The sequence below is a fragment of the Lagopus leucura genome, unplaced genomic scaffold, assembly GCF_019238085.1.
Source record: "Lagopus leucura isolate 7727_CA_CO unplaced genomic scaffold, USGS_WTPT01 Super-Scaffold_760, whole genome shotgun sequence".
Lineage (NCBI taxonomy): Eukaryota > Metazoa > Chordata > Aves > Galliformes > Phasianidae > Lagopus > Lagopus leucura.
Window position 1 is genome coordinate 12,092,407 of NW_024962257.1, and position 19,216 is coordinate 12,111,622.

Below are 19,216 nucleotides of genomic sequence, written 5' to 3' on the forward strand. Positions count from 1 at the left end.
CAGAGGTGCATTTGCAAGGACCGCTCTTCAGAGTGGCTCTAAGGGGCCAAGAGGCCCTTTTTTTCCAGCAGCACGGTGCTCCTCTCTGCCAGAAGGGAAGAGCAACCACTTCAGTATCAGCTCATGTTCTTCCTGCTCACCTCTGGCCTGACACCAGCACAGCTGCCTGGGCTGGCACATCCCAGCTGCTCCCTGGGGTTACACCGTGCTCAGGGTAAGCGTGAGCACCAGAACAAAGGGGAGAGGCAGGCACCCACCTGCACAGGTGGGAGCATCACCAGGACACCGGGTCCCTCCCACAGAAGGGGTTTTCTGCCTTTGGGAAGTCACACTCCATTCTTGCATAACTTTGGCTCTTCGTCAGCAGCAACAACAGAAGCAGGGCACCATTTACAAACAATGCAAAAGAGGATTTATTGAAATCATTACAGTTAGACCAAGTCCTATACAGCACAATTTGCAATAAGTTAAAGAACCCAACAGTCTTAGTGTTAAAAAACACACTAATGCATAACACAGTGATATAATGCCATCATCACCCATCTGAGTTATTGAATCAAGGCACGAAGTCATTCATTAAATACTGCGGAAAACAATTACACAGGGAAAGAAGCTGGAAAAAGGACTCGTTAAGAAGGTGCTGGTTTGGCACTGATTCATTTAGTTGAGCTGCCACAGGGAACTCTGGGTCTCCAAAGTATTTGGAAACACAAACGGACAACTTAAAGCCAGAAAAGCCCCCCAGAACTGAAAACCCAGCATTCCTAAGGGACGTTCAGTGTTACCGACTGGAAAAGTCAGGTCTGAGTTGAGAGCTGAGGATGAAGGACAGTGTCATTCCAATGAGAATACAGTCCAGGTACGTCGCTCCCACCCACAGAACTGCAGTGGGACCCGACCTGCAGCACTCAGCCCTGGGCCACGGTGCAGGCACATCCTTCAGGCAGCCCCAGGGCCACCTGACAGCAGCACCAGGTGCCCAGTCCAAGCACTAAACAGAGATGTTCCTAAGGGTGCAAACTCCACCACGCTAAGCTGTGCGTTTTCTGCCCACCTTCTTCTCAGCAATCAAATGGACACCAGTGTACAAACAGTGGTTGCGTCTCAGTGCAGCTGGTGCAGGGACAGCAGCTTTCAGGACCAGGCAGCCTACTCAAAATCTTTTCCAGGCTTTGCACGCTGCTTCTGCAGCCTGCACTGGTGCCCACCAGGGCATACATCTCACCATGAAAAGCCTCCAAGTGAGCCATCACCTCCACACAGCAACCCATTCTCTCTCTGGGGACACCAGGCTGGCCCCTGAGAGCCAACAACCTGGAGTTCCTCACCCAGCATCACTTCAACCCGGGGCGAGGAGGCAGCACACAGCTCTCCACGGAGCTGTGCTGCATAAATAGCTCCTGTAGTTTCACCAAGACTTGCAACATGCTCACCTCCTGGCACAGGGGACCATACTCAGATGGGCACCACAGCAGCTGTAAGGTTGCAGGAGCATTTGCAGGACAGCTGGCATTGCCACTGTGGAACAGGACTCCCAGGAACAGCAAGCCAAGCTCCCAGGAAAGGTTAAAGTGCAATTCCACTGTTAAAATAATGGCCTAGATCCTCTTGCACCTTGAAACCAAGAGGAGAGGTGATGTCCGTACCTGCAGGGACCAGTCAGCCTAGGCTGGTTTTCATATCCCCTATAAACACAACGGGGTGAGGGGAACGTTGGTGCATAAGTCAGGTAGGAGACGAGCTCCCTTTTGGTGTCATCAGTGCTGCACAGCCTGGCTGGAAAGGAAGTAGCACAGAAAACACAGGCAGGCTTGTGACTGCAGGGGGAGGCACACGGGGCTGCTCTTAGGAGAAAAGGTCATTTTCTAAGTAGAATGACACTTCAATCTGCGTTCTTCTGCTGGCCCAGGTAAGACCTAGCCCAGTCACAAGGCTGGAGTCTAGCACTACACATACCCTCTACTGTAGCAGGGGCCCAAATTCAGGAGAGTGTAACTGTGATCAGCCTGCAGCCAAGCACCTCTCCAGCAGCCAGGACAGCTGACTCAGAAAGGAAACCTAACACCACACACAGAAGCTCCACTTCTCATGCAAGCACCCAAGAAACAATCAGTGCAGGCATCCCCAGAGAGCACGTTTTCCTCCACCTACAGACTGAGCCAGCACAGTTCTGTGGGCACAAAAAAATGAAGGGGAAAGCCCTCATCCCTGAGCTCACGACACTTCAGTGGTGGCCAAGCACTGAAGTCCCATCAGCTCTGACAACGGATGCACCGGCAGCTGCTCCCTCATCCTGGGCATACCCAGGCAGTGGGGGTGCTTCCCTGCCAGCCATGCTTTGGTTTGCGGATCGACAAAGGCAGCTTCCCATTTGAATCCACGATCTGGGTTTGCTAAGAGCACTGCTGCAGAGGAGAAGCAGCCTGCAGACTCTCCTGGTCTCCTGGCAAGCTCACGCTCTGCTGTGGTACCGCATCCTGTAAAGGCGGTCACGGATGTACTGCTCACTGTCCACAGCCACCTGGCTCAGCCAGATCACTCTGCTCTCAGAGACGTCCTCCTTCAGCTTACGCTTCATCACAGACACCAGCCCAGGCTCCTCGCCGGGCTGAGGCCCCCTCACCAGCACATAGCAGGCGTGACGGCTGCGCTCGAACAGCGTGGCTGGAACAGAGCAGAAGGAACAGCCCAGCATAAGATGGCTGCCACGAGCCCAGCACCACGCGCCCAGCATCCTGGAGGCAGCAGCAGGAGTCCTCCTGCACCCCCTTGCCAAAGGGGGAGAACTCACCATTGAAGGCAATTATCTGATCTGTGCTGTTGCGGAGCTCCAACAGGACGTTAGTGTAGGAAGGATGGAAAAGATACAGCTTCTGTAGAGGAGCTGCTGACGTCTGTAACCAACAAGACATGCTCAGAACACAGTAATCCCAAATACCAGGCTCAGCCATTATTTCATGTTCAACAGAGTGCATCCAGTCGGTTATCTGTGCATGGCCAACATAACAGTGCTGGCATTTTATTGTCTGCTTGGTGCCTGACCTTCCTGCAAACAACAGGCCTGTCTGCTGTGTGCAAGAGACAGATTTGCCCCAAGGCTGACAAACTCAGCAAGAAAAGCACAGGAAGTTCAGCTGGTGTTCAGGCATCCTCCAAGACGCAAACTGTCACCACCACTGCCAGCCACTGCTCCAGCAGGGCTCTGTCACACAGCTGAGCAGCACACAAGGGCCACCAGACACTGCCTTGGAGCACAGAGAGGACATTAATGTGGCCACGAGACATCACTGCGTGCAGTACTATTGCAGAGGCTGCAGGTCAAACAGCAGCAGATTCAGAGGTACTAAGCCAGCAGCCTCTCAACTCAAATACAGCAGCACACAGAGGCAAGGCTACGGGCAATCCAGTGCCTTTGCTCACACAGACAATAAGTCCATTTTCTCTATGCAGCCAGGCTGAGGATGATGAATGTTGCTGGTGCCACACTAGCTGCTAGCAGGAACACTGCCATGGACACTGTGAGGACCAGCACAGACCAGAGCACATGCCTGCCACATGCAGACCAGGCTGATCAGAGACTGTGGATAGTCCACAGTCTGCACAGAATGATGCAGTTAGGGGAGCACAAGGAACTGAATGTGAACACTGGGAAAAGGGGGTGGCTCCAGACAATTCTGACTCTGAGTCCAGAAAAAAGCAGCCACTCAGCAGCACTACTCACCGTTTCATTTCCTGCTACTTGGTATTCACCCCAGATGAGGAAGGTGGACCGATGATCAGCAGTAGAAAGTGTGGCTGGCCTGGGGCTCTTTGCTCTAGAGTTCAGCTTCAGCTCCCACTGGACTGCTCCAGATCTACCCTCAACAATCATAACCTAGCAGGGAAGAAAGAAAAGGAACATGTATCAAAGAGCTCCGTGAGCTGTGAGTAAGAGGTCAAGGCAGCTGTCTCTGTCCCACACTGTCTAAAGGAACAAGTATCTGACACACGGGAAGACAAGGAGACACCTGAAGCTGAGCTTCTACTTGATCACAGAGCTGTGAGACCTGGGGTGGACCACGTTAGAGTGGAGTCACAAGTCTCGCAAGTTATTTCAAGAGGTTCAAAGCTCTGTCATCGAAGTCACTTGCTGAGAATTAAAGTGTCTGGGCTGCCTTCAGTAGCTTCTTAAAAGAGATCATTTTCCAGCCAAAAGCCTTCTAAAATCAGCTGGAGGCAGCACATCATACCAGCTGCCCTCGACAAAATGTCTGCTTCAGCTGAGACATGCAGAGAAAAAGGAAGTTAAAAGGAAGAGCTTTCAAACCTTTTTCCTGTTGGGTCCAATCTCACTCTCAAGGACAACATCAAGAACATCAGGTTTGTAGTAACCAAGCAGTGGCTCACTAAGAGAAAGGAGGAGAAAGGACAGATCACAACACAACCTAACAGCTTGTGCATACCCTGTTCTTTCAGAGCAGCTTCTATCCTCACAGAAAAAAGCCCTGATAAAAGGCTCAACTGCTACATCGCAGGCTTTTACGTTTCAAATAAAAAACAGCATCTGCCAGGATCACTGCAGCTGGAAGCCTGGGAATGCCGTACAGAACCCACATGGGTAACATTACCTCATGACACGGGACACGTTGAGGGTCCACAGTGTCTGAAGATTTTGTGCACTGATCAGCACGGCCACCTCTGAGCTCACAACCAGGATGTTCTCCCGCGATCTGCCAGGAATTTTTGCCAGGTAACGAATGTCTCCAGTGCTGAACAGGAACAGAAAATGGGTTATGCTTCCTAGACTGGGAATGTTGGTTCTTCGTGGTCTTTGTTTTGGGGAGGGACTCCTTTTAAGTTCTTTTCTCCTGCACAATAAGAGTCAGAAACTCATTCTAACAGGCAGGGAAGTCAAGCAGGGCTGGGAGCTGAAGCACCAGGTTCTGCAGATGCCACACACTGGATAAGTTCCCAGAGGTGCAAGTCATGTTCCAATTGCACTCACATACAAAATCCCAACCTGCTTCCCCTCCTTTACTGTATGGGCAGCCAGGACAGAACAAAGGCAGGAACATCAAAACCCTCCAACCCACCAGCAGACAAGATCCAAGAGCAAACCTGAGAGGGGTCAGGCGGTGAGTGGTGTGCTCAATGTTCTTCTCCCACTGAGGATCTTGCTCAAGGCCAGGAAGCTTAATTTCCATCCCTGTTGCTGCACTGTAGAGATCTTTCAGGGAATACGCATAGAGAGAGTTGGCTGTGTAAAGAAAGAAGAGCAAAAAAGAGGGAGAAAAGTTATCCTGTGCTTGCTCCAAGTGCTACAGATTTCCAGATCATGTCTGAAGTGGATCTGGCAGATGAACAACAAACTCCATTTTTAGGGTTTGTATCTCAGAGCTGTAGCAGTAGCTTGAGACTGAAACCTGCTTTTGAACACGTTCAGCATCTTACCTGTTCACAACCCATGAGTTCCACAGGAATCATGGCTATGTAAATGACTGTTTAAAACCTACATCCTCAACATTTTTAGTATGAAATTACTACAGTATGTATAACTTCAGTTTCAGCAGAAGTCCCTCCTTCTCTTGACCTCAAATATCTCCTTTGCTGCTCGAAACAGGACATAGATTTGAGAATGTAAAACACTGTTTCCAACAACTCTTCAGTAATTAACACATCACAGTTATAACCATTCTTTCAGACTCAAGTCCTGCTCAGTACCTGTACAGAAAAGGAAGTAGTGGGAGGAGCCTGGGCTCAGCATGACATAACGAGCTTCCCCATCCACATTCAGGCTTCCAGTGGAGCCGATCTGTTTGCCATTTTTTCCTGAATGGATGAAGGTCTTAATCTACACAGGGATGGGATTAAAAACAAAAAAAAAAAGGGTTAAAGTTGCATCACTCCGAACGCAGCGTTCTCACCGTGTTCTCTCGCAGTGCCTGCAGGAAGCACTGTGCAGACCAGCCAGCACAGCTGTTTCTGTCCTTGCAGGCCTGCCAAAAGCAGGGGGACCCAAGTTCTTGCCACAGAGTAGCTCTGCTACTATTTTTAGTGCCCTAAAACCACCCTTCTAAAGCTGTTGCCAGTTCACTGAGACTAAAAATAATAAAAAAAAAGTTGCCAGGTTTCTTTATATTCTCTTAGTGCAGGGATCAGAGCAACAGGATCCACACAACACTTCACCCGAGAGAAAAAAGGGTAGAGTCAAGATGAAACTTAAGAGTGGGCAAGAGGTGTGATCTGGGGGAAGCACAGCACACTAGGACAGCATCTCGTAGGGGTGCTGAGTCAGGCAAGAACAGAGAGCTTCCCCCCTCCTTGAGCAGGACTGACAGGAGAGCAAAGACAATCTGCTGCTCTTCAGGTGACTTTGGGTAAGTGAACAAGGGGTAGAGTTTGCTGGGGAGGAGAGCAGCACATTCACCAGCTGTTCCCAGCCTCTCATTTGGGAGGGTACACACATCAGCACTTACTGAACAGCTTCACCTTTACTGGCAAGCACCGGTGCAGCAGCTGCCCCAGGACAGAACCAACCAATGGCACTCATGCAGTCAGGGAGAATACACAGCACCTTACTTAGGGCACTGCTTCACATTTCTGTGAGGTGCTACAGCCAAGGTATCCTGAAATAAATCTGATTTTCCAGGATGTGTTTGTGCTGAAGCTTGCAGCAGGCAGGGGTCAGTGAGACTTAGCAGAAACTGCCATCTAATCCCCTACCACCTAAGCACCCAGAGGCTTCCCCATACCCTGCTCAATGCTCTGCCATTTCAGGAAACAGGAGTAAAGATCACATTCAACTTCAGCCCTTGGCAGCAACAAAGTCAGGAACTTTAAGGACTGAATCTCCCTTTGGAAGAGACTGCCTTTCCCAGCTGCAGAGCTGCCCTCAGGCTCCCCACAGTTTGTGCCATGTCTCAACGCACAGTGTACTTTTACTTGAGTTGAGAGAGGGCCTGCCAAGTCCCAAGGGAGGGAGGGAGGGAAGGGTTTCATACCAAAACATCCAGAAAGGTTAAACAAAAAACAAATCATCCAGCAGTTTAGCAGAACAGAGACTGCTTTCAAACGTGTCCTGGCTGCCTAAGATTAAAAGAAAAACAAAAGTCTTGAGATAACTGGGATAGGAAAAGCAGCGAGGAAAGGAAACAGAAGAGAAATGTAGGAGTTGGAGGGGATAGAATTTCTGATGATTCTGGCAACAACAATGCCTCTGAAAGCAGAACTCAATCTGCTTATAGTGCTCTGGTGTGGGGACACACGGCCCCTGTTCCTCCCATGAGCCTTGCTACAAGGAAACTACAACTTCTGTGTGCAGGTGCACATGCAGGTGATGCACATCACTCGGTTATGGATGTGGACGGATTGTGATGAAAACATTTTTAGCTACCTCACTTCTTCCCTTCTAAGAAGCGGGGGAAAGCAATACTGGAAAAGAGAAATGGCAACTAACAGCAATTTCACTAAGTGAACCCAACTCAGAACTAATCAGCACAGCGACAGCAGGAAGAGAGCTGAGCAAAGCAGGCAAAGCACAGCCATGGAAGGTACCAGGAAGACCAGTGGTTGTACAGAGGCACTGGCTGTCAGACACGCTTTGATCCAGGAGCCAAAGCTGTCAGGGTTTGTTCACTTCCACTTCTCTGAGCATGGCCATAGAAAACTGCAAGCTCATCTTGCCCAGGTGCTCTCCATACACAGCCTGGGAGGAACACAGACTGAAAAGGGAGATGGTTCCTGTCTGGTTCTCTTCTTTAGCCATAGAACACTTGCACTGATTTGGGAGTACATTTCTGCAGCGTGGGAAAGAACCTCCCTCAAACACAGACATCAGAGGCCTCTGGGCACTTCCTCTGCAATCTGCAGGACTGAAACAAACAGCATTCCTGCCTTGCCCTGCAGTCTGGTCACAGGGCTTAGCGTAGCTTCACAGTGACATACCTTATCTCCTGCAGCAATAAAGATTATCAGGTCCTGAACTCCATCGCCATCCACATCTGGAATCACTGACAAGGGAGTCAGCACAGTGTAATTAGCTCCAAAGTCACTGGACTGTTTCCACTGAACTTCCCCTAGAAGAGAAGTTATTGGGAAATGCTCACTGAAAAGCACTTCAGGTTGAAAGGCTTTAAAACACTCTTGTTCCTCAAAGCACTTTGCAGCAGTCACTCACAGACAGCCCATCAGCACTGCAAGGCAGCCACAATTACACTCATCATGGGGTATTTCTGCATTTCAAATGAGACCCAGAATCCACAAGTCCAGCCCTTACTGGAAAGCAGTTCCAGCTGCCTGCATACAGGCTCAAGTCCATCAGCCAGGCACAAAGAACAGCTTGCTTTCAATGCCCCAGGTTAAGACATTTTCCTTTGTGTTCACTGCACAGAAAATCCTTTCCAGCTCTCTAAAAACTTGATTCTGTCGACTTAAATTCGTGCAGGCATTCTAAAGACCACAAAGAAGCTGAATTCTGATCACAGCATTTAGGGCTACTTCCAGCAGCACGTTTTACTGCAACCTGACTCCTGCAGAAGCTCTCCACTCACAGCTCAGCCTGCACCCCTCCTCTCTCCCTGGTTGGAAGAGCACAGCTCTTCAGACAGTTCTGTCCCTCAGCTGCTTGTCAATGCAGGTAGCACAGCTTTGGCTGCACTCAGATGCACTCTGCCCAGGGCTGCTGGCGACTTTCTAGACACTGACAAGAGGAATTTGCAGCAGTATTTGCTGAGAGATTGCTGTGGCTTTGTGCTTTTTCTTCTTCTTTTTTAAGGAAGACTCAAGTGCCTAACTAGGTGCTCTGAGGGGAAATCCTTAACCAGCCCCTTTGAACTGCATCCCACGCAGCCATCCTCAGTTCAGGAATGCAAAATAATCCTGTTCTTTGTAGGCAGAAAGAACTGAGGGCCAAGGAATGACTGCCCCACGCTGCCTGCAGTCATTTAAGGCAGGCTGCATTGCCAGTGAGATTCCTCCCCAGCTTCTACTGAAATACTGAGGAAAAAAACAAACGTGGCTTTGTTGTTATACCAGGAGATATGGAATAGAAAAATGCCCCCCCGGAAATAAGGGGGAGGCAAACAATCCCACCCCTAAAAACAAGCAAACAAACAAACAAAAAAAAACCCAAGCAGCCAAAACTACAAAGAGTTTAAGTTTTAAATAACTATATCCTACAAGTATAAATAATATATAAACTATCACTACAAATAACTGGCTTCAGTATAGCCCACAGCTCCATCAGTAGATCAGGCTGCTGAAATTCGTATTTTGATGCATAATGCTCAATTCTGTGCTGGTTAGACTGTGAAAAGAGTTGTAGATAAAGGTGTTTTACTCCCTTGAAAAAGTCTGCTTTAACAAACTCGTAGTGGTAACTGAGACAGCTTCAACACAAAGGGATTAAGGAGCTCACATGGTCTAACACAGCCCCCAAGGAGCACCAACTGTGAATCCAACTCCACCTTGCTCTGCTAATTGGAGATCTGACTGCTCTCCCTCACAGTCCAGGATCACAGCAAAAGCACAGCAATGTAAGCCAACAAGACAAGTGCCTAGATGCTAAATCCAGCCTGAGTGAAGGGTTTTGGTTTGGTTTGGAAGGAATAATAAAATTAGGACTTCAAAACTTCCATGGCTGAGTGCAGCCCTCACCCCAAGGAACTGCAAAGTGAAGGGCCAGGATTGCTTGCTTCCTTCTGGATGAATGCACAGCCCATCACTGTGCTTTCCCAGCCTGCAGCTCGCATACTGCCTGAGATGAAGGCAGGTCTTTTGTACAGAGCACTGTCAGACCTCTCTGCCACGTCCCTGCAAGAACCGTGAGGGGAAACAGCCATTCTTTGTGAAGTCTTGAGTGATAAGCAGCAAAACAGATTTACTCCTAGTCACACACTCTGCAGGCTGAAGAGCCTTGGTTTATTTCATGATTTCTTCCACTGAAGAAATGACACCAGACCCACTCCCAGGGCTCATACACAGGTAAAGGCAGAAGCTGCCACCACACACCCAGCCCTGTTCTTCCTATGGATGCTGGTTTTGGCCGTGCTAGAGGCAGAATACCCAACCACACAGACCTCTGGTTTGCTTTGGAACAGCTGTGTTCCAGATCGCTTGCTTTACCTTCACACACAGGAATTCTAAGTGTTCCACACAAACAGAAGCACACAAATACCTGTGCCTTCCTTCTCATTGGCTCATGTCACTTATTCTGGCAACAAAGACAGCAAGATGTCATACAATTTGAATTGACAGAAAGAGACTAACTGTATCAATCCCACATCAGTCACTCTGAGATAACCAGCCTACCCCACCTTCAACCTTCCTACAGGCAGAGATTGAAGGCAGAGGTCCCTGGAATCTCACCAACCCATCACCATGATGAATCATTAACAGCTAAAGACCGACCTGACTACTGGTTTTAGTACAACGTGATGAAAGTCAGACTTCACCACCTGAAATACACTTAACCTGATATTTTATTCCAACCTGCCCTCCTAACCCAAAGCAAAAGCCAACTGCACTAAGAAGCTGCTTCTGACCTACTTAGAGCCACAGCAAAAAGGTGCCAAAAACGTCAACTGTTGGAGTATTCATTTTTGTATCAGAAGCAATTTTTACCTCTTGCTTTTAATTTATCTGCAGGATGTTCTCCTACCAGGTTGTTCCTGTGACTTGTGGCTTAGCCCAGCCGTTTCTCTACATACATGTGCTGTTTCCTTATGGCTGACTTCAGTTACAAGGCTTTGGCTCAGCAGCCACCTTTCCACGCTTTGACCTAAAAGCAACTACTTCATTAATGTCTATAAATAACCTGTACTAACGCCTGTTGATGAGAAAAATGGTGCTAATTATCTCAGTTACTGCAGAAGCTTTCCAGCTGACTGCGGGTTCATGCGCTGTTCCAGCTACACTGGAAATTAAAAGCTTCAATAGCTTTTTCTCAGATCTCTTACAGCCTTATTTCTTGCTATTTTTCTCTCCCAGTATTTGGAAAATAGGGCGTAAGGGGTGCAATATCAGATACAGAGAACAGGATCCTATGCATGCTTCCACGAGAGAGCACACATTGTTTACAGCCTTTGAAGCAGCGACCCTCAAAATGGAAATATATCTCAGTCTTCTTCAGAGAGGAAGGCACAACAGACTTGTTCCCACAGAAGCACAGGCATTCTTCATCCTCCCCCCAGCTTTGGGCAGAACGATGAAGAATCTCTTCATCTAGAGGTGCAGAAATGAAGGCTTCCCTTTTTCAGGCAAAATCCCAGGCTACAGACCAGTGAATCCTTCTCCTGCGCACTCTCCCTGATGACTTTCAGATCTCCAATCCCTGTAACTCCACGCTTGTTGCCACTGCAGGCACTCCTAACACTTGTTCACAAACGGCTGAGAAACACCACTGCTTTGTGCCCAGCCCACAAGAGCACCAAGGAACATTCACAGCTGCTGGCTGCTTCTCCTGTTTTAAAAGTTGTCAAAAAGTTGTTCTCGTAATCCAGCAGCTGGCACAAAACACCACAGCAGAGTCCAGTCCTTGGAACAGAGAACAGGCAGTTCTCAAGGGCCCAGCCAACGGCTCCGGCAAGGTTTTTCAATGATAAATACTCTGTGTGCATTGTCCACGTCACCTCGTGATGTCACTTCAATGTTCCCAAAGTGCGACAGCCACAAGGTGAGGAATGAAAGTAGTGCTGTTCTGTCATTCTGCCTGCCACCCACCTGTCTGCTGGTCAACTGCAGTCAGTGACACCGGCTGCCCCACCAGCAGGCAGCCCGGGGCCCCTCCGAGCTGCTTGATGCCACACTGCATCCATTCCACCTCCGTGGCAGCAGGCCTCTCCCAGAGCACTCTGCCATTCGTGCCGGACACAGCAGTGATGAAAGCACATGGAGAAGGCAGACCTGCAGAGAAGATGCATCAGAGGGAGTGTGAGCCCTGCCCACATCTGCTACGCTGCACCACCCGGGCGCTGTGCCTCGCCCCAGGCCTCCCCCCACCCTGTTTTCTCCTCCCAGAACCACTGCATTTCCCCTTCTCTTCATTTCAGTGCTTCAAACATAATGGCACAGAGGAGAACTGACATTATGGGCACTACTCCAACACTGGCACCCACCTCAGGACATCAGCCACGGCAGCCCCATTAATCCCAACTTAAAAAAGGAGCAGCCCTTACAACAAGGCCTTCTGTTTCAGAACCAGCTACCTTCATCCAAACAGGAGCTGTTGAAGCTGCTGCTGCCATTGCTGGCTTTGAAAGCAAAGATGACATCTTGCACTTTGTCCTCGTTCACATCTTCTATAGCAAGAAACGGGTAAGCCACTGTAAGAGAGACCAGAAGTCAGGCACTGGTGAGAATTGCCTCAACCATCAGCACAGCTGGCTGCAGCAAAGCACACATTCCCAGAGACCCACTCACTGCCTCCAGCTCTGACTGCACGACATCAGGACAAATTGGCTTTTGTATTAACAACCAAAAAAAAAAAGGCATCTACATGAGCACTAAGCACTGGAAGTCAGTGCCAAAGGATTATTTGTTTTCATTTGTCATCCCCTGGAGGATTTGTCTCTTTTTATAGCCAGGCGTCCAGAATCTGAACTATGTTTAACAAAAAACAACTCTGGTCTTGGGGTGGGGTTGCTATTCCCAAAATACAGGGGAAAAAAAACCAAACCAGCCCCAAATACGTAATCTTTCTCACTTTCAGCTAAAAGCAGCCATATAAATCTCAAAGTAGCAGAACTTTGGATTTAGGCATTAAAGCATAAAGTTCATCCCAGGTGGGGAGCGCTATCTCTGCAGTTACAGCTTAACCAGCACACAATCACCACACACAAGATTAAAGGCAAGCACTGACAGAAGTGGATGCTGAGTCACCGAGGAGCAGTTCCCAGGTTAAAGAGCCAATTAAAACAACTATAACTTTGTGCAGCTAACAAAATAACAAGATGCAATTGCTCTTCTCTCCTTCCTGTTAGTCACAGAGAATTGCTGGAAAGTCATACTGATAGAGAAAGGATGCCTAATGGTCCCCAAACCAAAGTTCAAACTTCAAGGGAGCACTTCACAGACCCAACTGCAATGCAGATTTACTGCTAGGCACCCTTCCCCATTATTTTCCAAGTAAGACTGGTCTGTGAGCTCATCAGTGCTTCAGAGCAGCATTTAATTTCTCCATTAGATCCTGCAAACACCTCCTGGAAGGCCACTCCAATTATGACGGGCCATTGCTTATCCAGGTCAGGTGTTCACAGCCCTCACTCCCAAGAGCAGCACTCCTGCAGGCCCAGCTCCAGATCAGCCTTAGGCAGAGTTCATCAATTCCAATTCCTAACCCACAGTGGAACGGGGCCCAAGGTAACTATTCTCCTGCAGCAAACTCACCCGCACTGTCATAGTTTCGGAGCCACGTTCTCTCTGAAACAGGCCTCTCTGGGCAAGGAATGATAAAGGAGAAGGCAAACACAATGATCAGACACAAAAACAACGAGACGAAGAAGGCGGCGGTGCGCCAGCGGGACAGGCGAGACAGCTGTGACGACTGCTTGATGATAATCCTCCTCTCAACAGAGTTCTCATGGTTCTCTTGAGCTTTCACGTCCTCTGTCTTCAGAGGGTGGATCTCAGCTTCTGAGTCTTTGTTATCCATTGCAGCTCACTCATAGGTATTCAGACACCCTTCTCCTCCTTCACCTGCAACAACGGGAAGAAGAGTTAAAGCAGATTTTGGAACGTGGCAAGAAATGCCCAAGTGTTCTGTCACCACCTGATATTCATGCTGGAGACACGTAACGGGAGGCGCCAGGTCACTGCTGTCACACAGCTGGGTGCCATGCACCTCTGACACCAGACGTCTCCTACGCACAGCAGCAGGGAGAGATGGGGACACACAGAAACAGCACCATCTTTTTCTTCAGAGGAGGCAATGAGCTCTGCTAGACCTGGAGCAAGGACAAAGCAGGCCATGGGTTCTATGCTGAATGGCCTGGCTGCTCCTGCTGGTCCTCCTGATGAAGAACACCAAAAGCTGCCTTTGCTGAAAAGCCTTCTGACACCTCCTGCTGATGGCAGCCTGATGCCAGGTGGGACAGGTGAAAGGAAATGCTTGTGGCCCTCATTTCCCAGCACAAAGATGTGCCCTGGCGCAATGAGCACATGAGAGAGAGAAACAAACACCAGCACATTCTGCTGCGTAGGAGCAGAACAAAACCATTGAGCACAATCCCAAAGCAGTGCTGCAGCCCAGCCCTACAGCAGGCAGGAGAGCAAATACCTTCCTCTTTGTAGGAATGCATGCATTTAGACTAAAACTGGGCAAATTTCATTCCACCACAGTGGAAGAAGAGCTAACAACTGCTACTTTAGTTTCTCCTGCTATCTCTCATGATCTATAATTAATGAAATGTCCCTCTTCCTCCAAATCGTCAAATTGCTTTTCTTCAGCTCGAGTCAAAAGAACTCTCTGCAGGACAGGGTTGGACTCCTGCAAAGGGCAGGGGCTGCAGCAAGCAGATCCTCACCCACCCCACCAGCCCCCTATTGCAGCAGCCTGGAATTCCAAATTCACAGCCCCGAACCCACACCAGTCAGCCCAAATGCTCAAAAGAAGAGGCCGTGGTAAACGAGAAATGGCAAATACAAGTCAGAGGAGGATGAGCAGACAAAGAACTCCTTGCCCTCTCAGCAGCACGTATAATGCCATTGGTGATTTCCACGGCAAACTGTTAAGCTCTGCCAGCTCAGTACTGGGAGCTGCAGTTACAGCAACAAAGGGGTTCTGTGCTATTTATCTTCTAAAAGGGGAAAAGGGAAAGCCCCTCGTTGGCTACAGAAGCTTGTAGCATTGCCCACAACAATAAGAAACAACTCCAGACAGTTTTCAGGCCTCTCTCAGACAGTGCTTCTTTAAAAAAAAAAACAGCAGAAGAAAGAACAAACACCGCATTCCAGCAGCCTTGGAAAAAGCTGCATGACCACGTTATAACAAGTTCTATCTGAGCAAATAAACATGACAACCCAGCCAACTTTCCATGACTGCACTGTGACAGCCGTGTGCCCAAATCTGCCACCTCAACAACTGACTTCCTCAGCAGAAAAGAACTTCAAGTCAGCACCGGTGTGAGTGCAGAGCCCTTGGGCTTTCAGCTCCCATAAGGAGGGGCTCACTGCTGTAGGGCTGCAGAGATCCCAGGAGGAAACAGAGCAGCAAGGAGCGACTCCAGGGAAAGCCCTCACCTCACCAGGGCGGCTCACACAGGCATCCAGGGGCAGAGACAGCAAGCCCAGTGGGATGGAGCACAGGGAAGGAGCAAAGGAGCAGGGAAAAACAGCTCAGCACAGCAGGAGGGGATGGCCGGGTCAGGCCCCCAGCCAACTGCTGCATGCACTGGGCTCTCAGGGCTGTAGCTACGAAGCATTCGTACCCAAGCACTCTGGCATTTATTCTGCTACAGCACATCAAGTACAAGATCTCTCTCCAGGCCATTGAATCCAGGCTGCGCAACACCATGCAAATTCAATTAAATCAATAATGTAGGAGCTGTGTCCTCCTCCAGAGCCCTCACTCCAAAGACCTCATCTGCCCTTCCCAGCACCTGAGAGAACTCGTCGAGGCCGTCGGATCCCAACCTGCTGCAGCACACAGTCGGCAGGACGAGAGACGAAGGAGAGAAAGCAGTGGCTGCAGGGAGCAGAGCATTGCTTTGCTGGCACCACAGGGAGCCGGCCCATCCCTGGGGTCAAAGTACGAGGCCACAGCCATGGGCTGAGCAAATGATTTACTGGAGGGGAGCAACAGCAGCTTCTGCCATTGTGGTGCTGGGGAAGAGGGCAGGAGTCGGTGAGGCGATCTCCCTGCTCTGAGCTGGGAGCAGCAGCTCACCCTCCTTGGCACTGCGGTGATGCTGCTGGTCACAGCTTGAGTGCAGCCCTTAAAACACTGCTGCCCATGAGGCAGGAAGCCAGAAAACTGCTGGGGCACAGCAGAGTGCTTCCAGCACCTGTGACCCTTCCTGCAGCGTGCGATGAAACTGGGCTGCTTCTCTGCCCAGCCCCAAACGGGCACCATCTTAACTCCAAAGGCACACTTCTGGGAGGCATCACAAACCACACCACTGTCATCCAGACTGGGATGAGAACAAGAAAAAAAAAAAAAAAGTAGTAATTATACTGCCAGCCCCAGCAATTCCCCTTCTATTGCAGCAGTGACCCTGATTACAAAGCTCTCCGTGCCTTTAAAGCAGTTCCTTTCTCTCTTCTTTCAGGATCTGAACACTGCCCTTCGCTCCCCTGCCAGAGCATATGGAGGGCCAGAACAATGACCACGAGGGTTCAAACAATGCAGAAATCCCACTGCCCGCAGTGCCAAAGTACGTGCTGGCAGCACATGAAACAGTCTGATCTCTGAGCAACAAAGTAGTCTGCTAATCAATTTAATTGGAGACAAGCAGAAAACAATAGTGTGCGTTTCGGGTGACTTTTCCGTCCTCTAGCAGCCGACATTTTGTCTCCCATTGGTAGAGGGCACAGAATACTTCCCTGGGGGCTTTGATGCACCCAGAAGCTTGCAATGAAATACACAGCAACAGGATCACGTGCTGCTGCAGCATTAACACTGCTGCATGTGCTGGGTCTGCTGGCCAGCATCAGCTCTGCTCAGGGACAGGAGGCCTCACCTGAGACACTGCACAAAAGGGACTTCCTAGGAAAGGAAAGAATTACAGACCGCACACGACATAGCTGATAATTACAAATAATTACGAGCAATTCCAGTGAGGCACTCTCTGAGCTCTGAATGCTGTTTGCTCCTGCAGCCCAGCAAAAGGAGGAACCAAACAAACGCCTTTCCTGTCCCACAGAACAATGGTGCTTCCAGGTTCTCCTGTGTAACTCACCTTCATGGGGCACTGAATCTCCTCTTCTACAGCACAGCTTTGCAGATTTGATTTGCATTAAACCAGTGCAACTTGTGCAGCAAGCTGCCCGTGCCAAGCTGCAGCCAAACCAAAGGGACAGACTATCATTACCAGTCAGCTGGGGCAGAGAACTGCACAGTCAGATGTATGGAGACAGGAGCCATTTAAGTGCATTGGTGCCATGGAAGGTTTAACTCATTTTCCACCCATAAAATGCCCAAGCACAGACCTAATTGCACTAATCTCACAAGACAATGCTTCTTCCTGGAAATTCTCTAGCAATATATCATACCCAGATTTGACATTCATTGTGTTCACATGTTTTACAGAGTGCTGGAGTCAGATTATGACCGGTCCTTTTAGGAACACAAATACAGCATTTGCTTTGGGGGTTTGTTTGTTTGTTTCAAATTTGTGTCAGCCAAAATAGCTGAAACCCCACCCTGTAATCCCTGATGACAAAACAGCTCGCAAACACTGCCCTGCATAAGATGCAACATCCCCACTGTAGCTGCCTCCTAGCAGCTGACTGCGGTGTGATGTGTGCAGCACTGCAGCGAGCTCACTGGGCAGTCACCTGCTGCTCCACAATGGCAATGCGTCACTTTTTGGGTCCTTTCAGTTCAGTTCTACTTACATCAGCATCCAGCCAAGAGGAACTAACACTGAAGATTTCCTCCAACTGAGATTTTCCTCTCTGAATACACTCAGAGCACTCTGAAGCTTATGCTCCTGCGGGGTCATCTGCAGCCCACAACTCTTTCTCGACAAAGCGACAGCCCCGGCGTGCACACAGAGCTGCCACAAACTGACCGTCCCTTCTGGCTCTGAGGCACCTCCTGTGATCTTTATGGCCTTTGTAAGGATGCAGTCTGCAATCCAGAGTTGGAAGGGACCTCTGAAGGCCATCTGGTTCGACTCCACTGCAACACACAGGGATAGCACAGCTAGGTCAGGTTGCCCAGGGCCTAATCCAGCCTTGCTTTGAAAGCCTCCAGGGATGAGGCATCAACCACATCACTGGGCAACCTGCTGCAGTGCCTCACCACCCTCACTGTGAAAGATCAGTTCCTTATATCCAACAGAGATCTACCCTCTGATGAAAAGCAGCACCAACACTGCAAAGCCACACCGATTACGGGTTACGTCAGCAATAATAACCAAGCAACAGAAACACAAGCAGTTTATCAGCAGCCTGGGATCAAAGCCACCCACCCTCACCCACTGCTGCAGATCCCTTGCGAGCCATGCGAGCCTGTGGGGTCAGCCCCATCCCACTACAGCTTCCCAGCCTGCGTCAGAGACTCAGCAACATCCCTGAGCTGCCAGAGATTTCAGAGATTAGGGGAGATCTCCAGGCACAGAAGCTGTTTAGAACACACTGCAGTCATTTCATGCACGTTTATTGAAAAGACAAAAGGAAAGGGCATTTTTAAGTCGAGAGCTCGCTCCGCAGATCTCAACTAACCCACAGGTCACACATTCCTTGCTGCCCACTGGTTCCCTCACGTTGCTGATAAGCAAGGCACGTGGTGGCATGAAGTAATGGCCTTCTTCCACCTGCTGCTGTCACCATCAGCTATTGCCAGTAGAGACCTGTTTCTTCCCTCGGGGTTGAATCCATTTTTCTTTCCCCCTGTTTTACAGCACACACAGACGGAAGCCCACGGCTCCCACGCGGCTCAGACACGCTCAGCCCCGCGGAGACACGCAGCTTCCAGCCCGGGATCAGGGCCGGGTACCGGGAGCAGCTCTAGCTGCAGCTCCCCGGGCCGCCCCTCTGCTGGGAGCCTGGGGCGGGGATCCGGGCGGCACCGAGCGCCGTGCGGGCAGCGCTCACCGCTTCCTCCCGCTAAGGCCGAGCGCGGCACCGCGGCCGGCACCGGCCCTTCCGAGCCGCGCTCCGACAAACCCCACAGCCCACCGGGAGAGCGACAGCCGGCCTGGCGCCGCCCCCGTGGGCGCCGGATTCCGCCGCGCAGCTCCGGAACGCCATGCAGCGCCATTCCCCACCGCGGCCCCGAGGCACCGCGCTCCGCACTCACCGCGCCGCCGCCGCCGCCGCCGTCACTTCCGCCTCCATTCCCCGCACGGCGTCCGCCGGAAGTGACGTCACGGGGCGGAGCGCGCTCCCGCGGGCGCCCCGAAGAGGGCGGGGACTCCCTCCGCCCTGAGGCGGAGCAGAAACGCAGCTTTAAGGCGAGCGCGGCGCGGGGCTGCAGCGCGTTCAGTGCGGCACGGCGAGCGCCAGGTCGTTCTGGCGTGCGGTACAGAGTGGAGCCGCGGCGCAGTGGGGACGGCGGGCCCCGGGAGCGAAGCGTTTA

General features: G+C 50.4%; 1 protein-coding gene across 2 annotated transcripts; it reads right to left on the reverse strand.

Annotated features, from left to right (window-relative positions):
• Positions 1–389: 389 nt before the first annotated feature.
• FAM234A (family with sequence similarity 234 member A) lies at positions 390–19,003 on the reverse strand. Of its 2 annotated transcripts, none has more exons than XM_042864394.1 (12): positions 18,938–19,003; positions 13,363–13,671; positions 12,183–12,299; positions 11,698–11,880; positions 7,924–8,054; positions 5,701–5,830; positions 5,098–5,236; positions 4,608–4,748; positions 4,307–4,385; positions 3,722–3,874; positions 2,792–2,894; positions 390–2,664 (listed from the first exon to the last, which is right to left on the reverse strand). In XM_042864394.1, the coding sequence occupies exons 2-12, from the start codon at positions 13,625–13,627 to the stop codon at positions 2,453–2,455; spliced, it is 1,653 nt and encodes a 550-aa protein (XP_042720328.1). In that variant the 5' UTR covers positions 13,628–13,671; positions 18,938–19,003; the 3' UTR covers positions 390–2,452. The 2 variants fall into 2 exon arrangements, with proteins under 2 accessions (XP_042720328.1, XP_042720327.1); XM_042864393.1 differs by lacking the exon at positions 18,938–19,003 and adding an exon at positions 15,573–15,683.
• Positions 19,004–19,216: the final 213 nt, after the last annotated feature.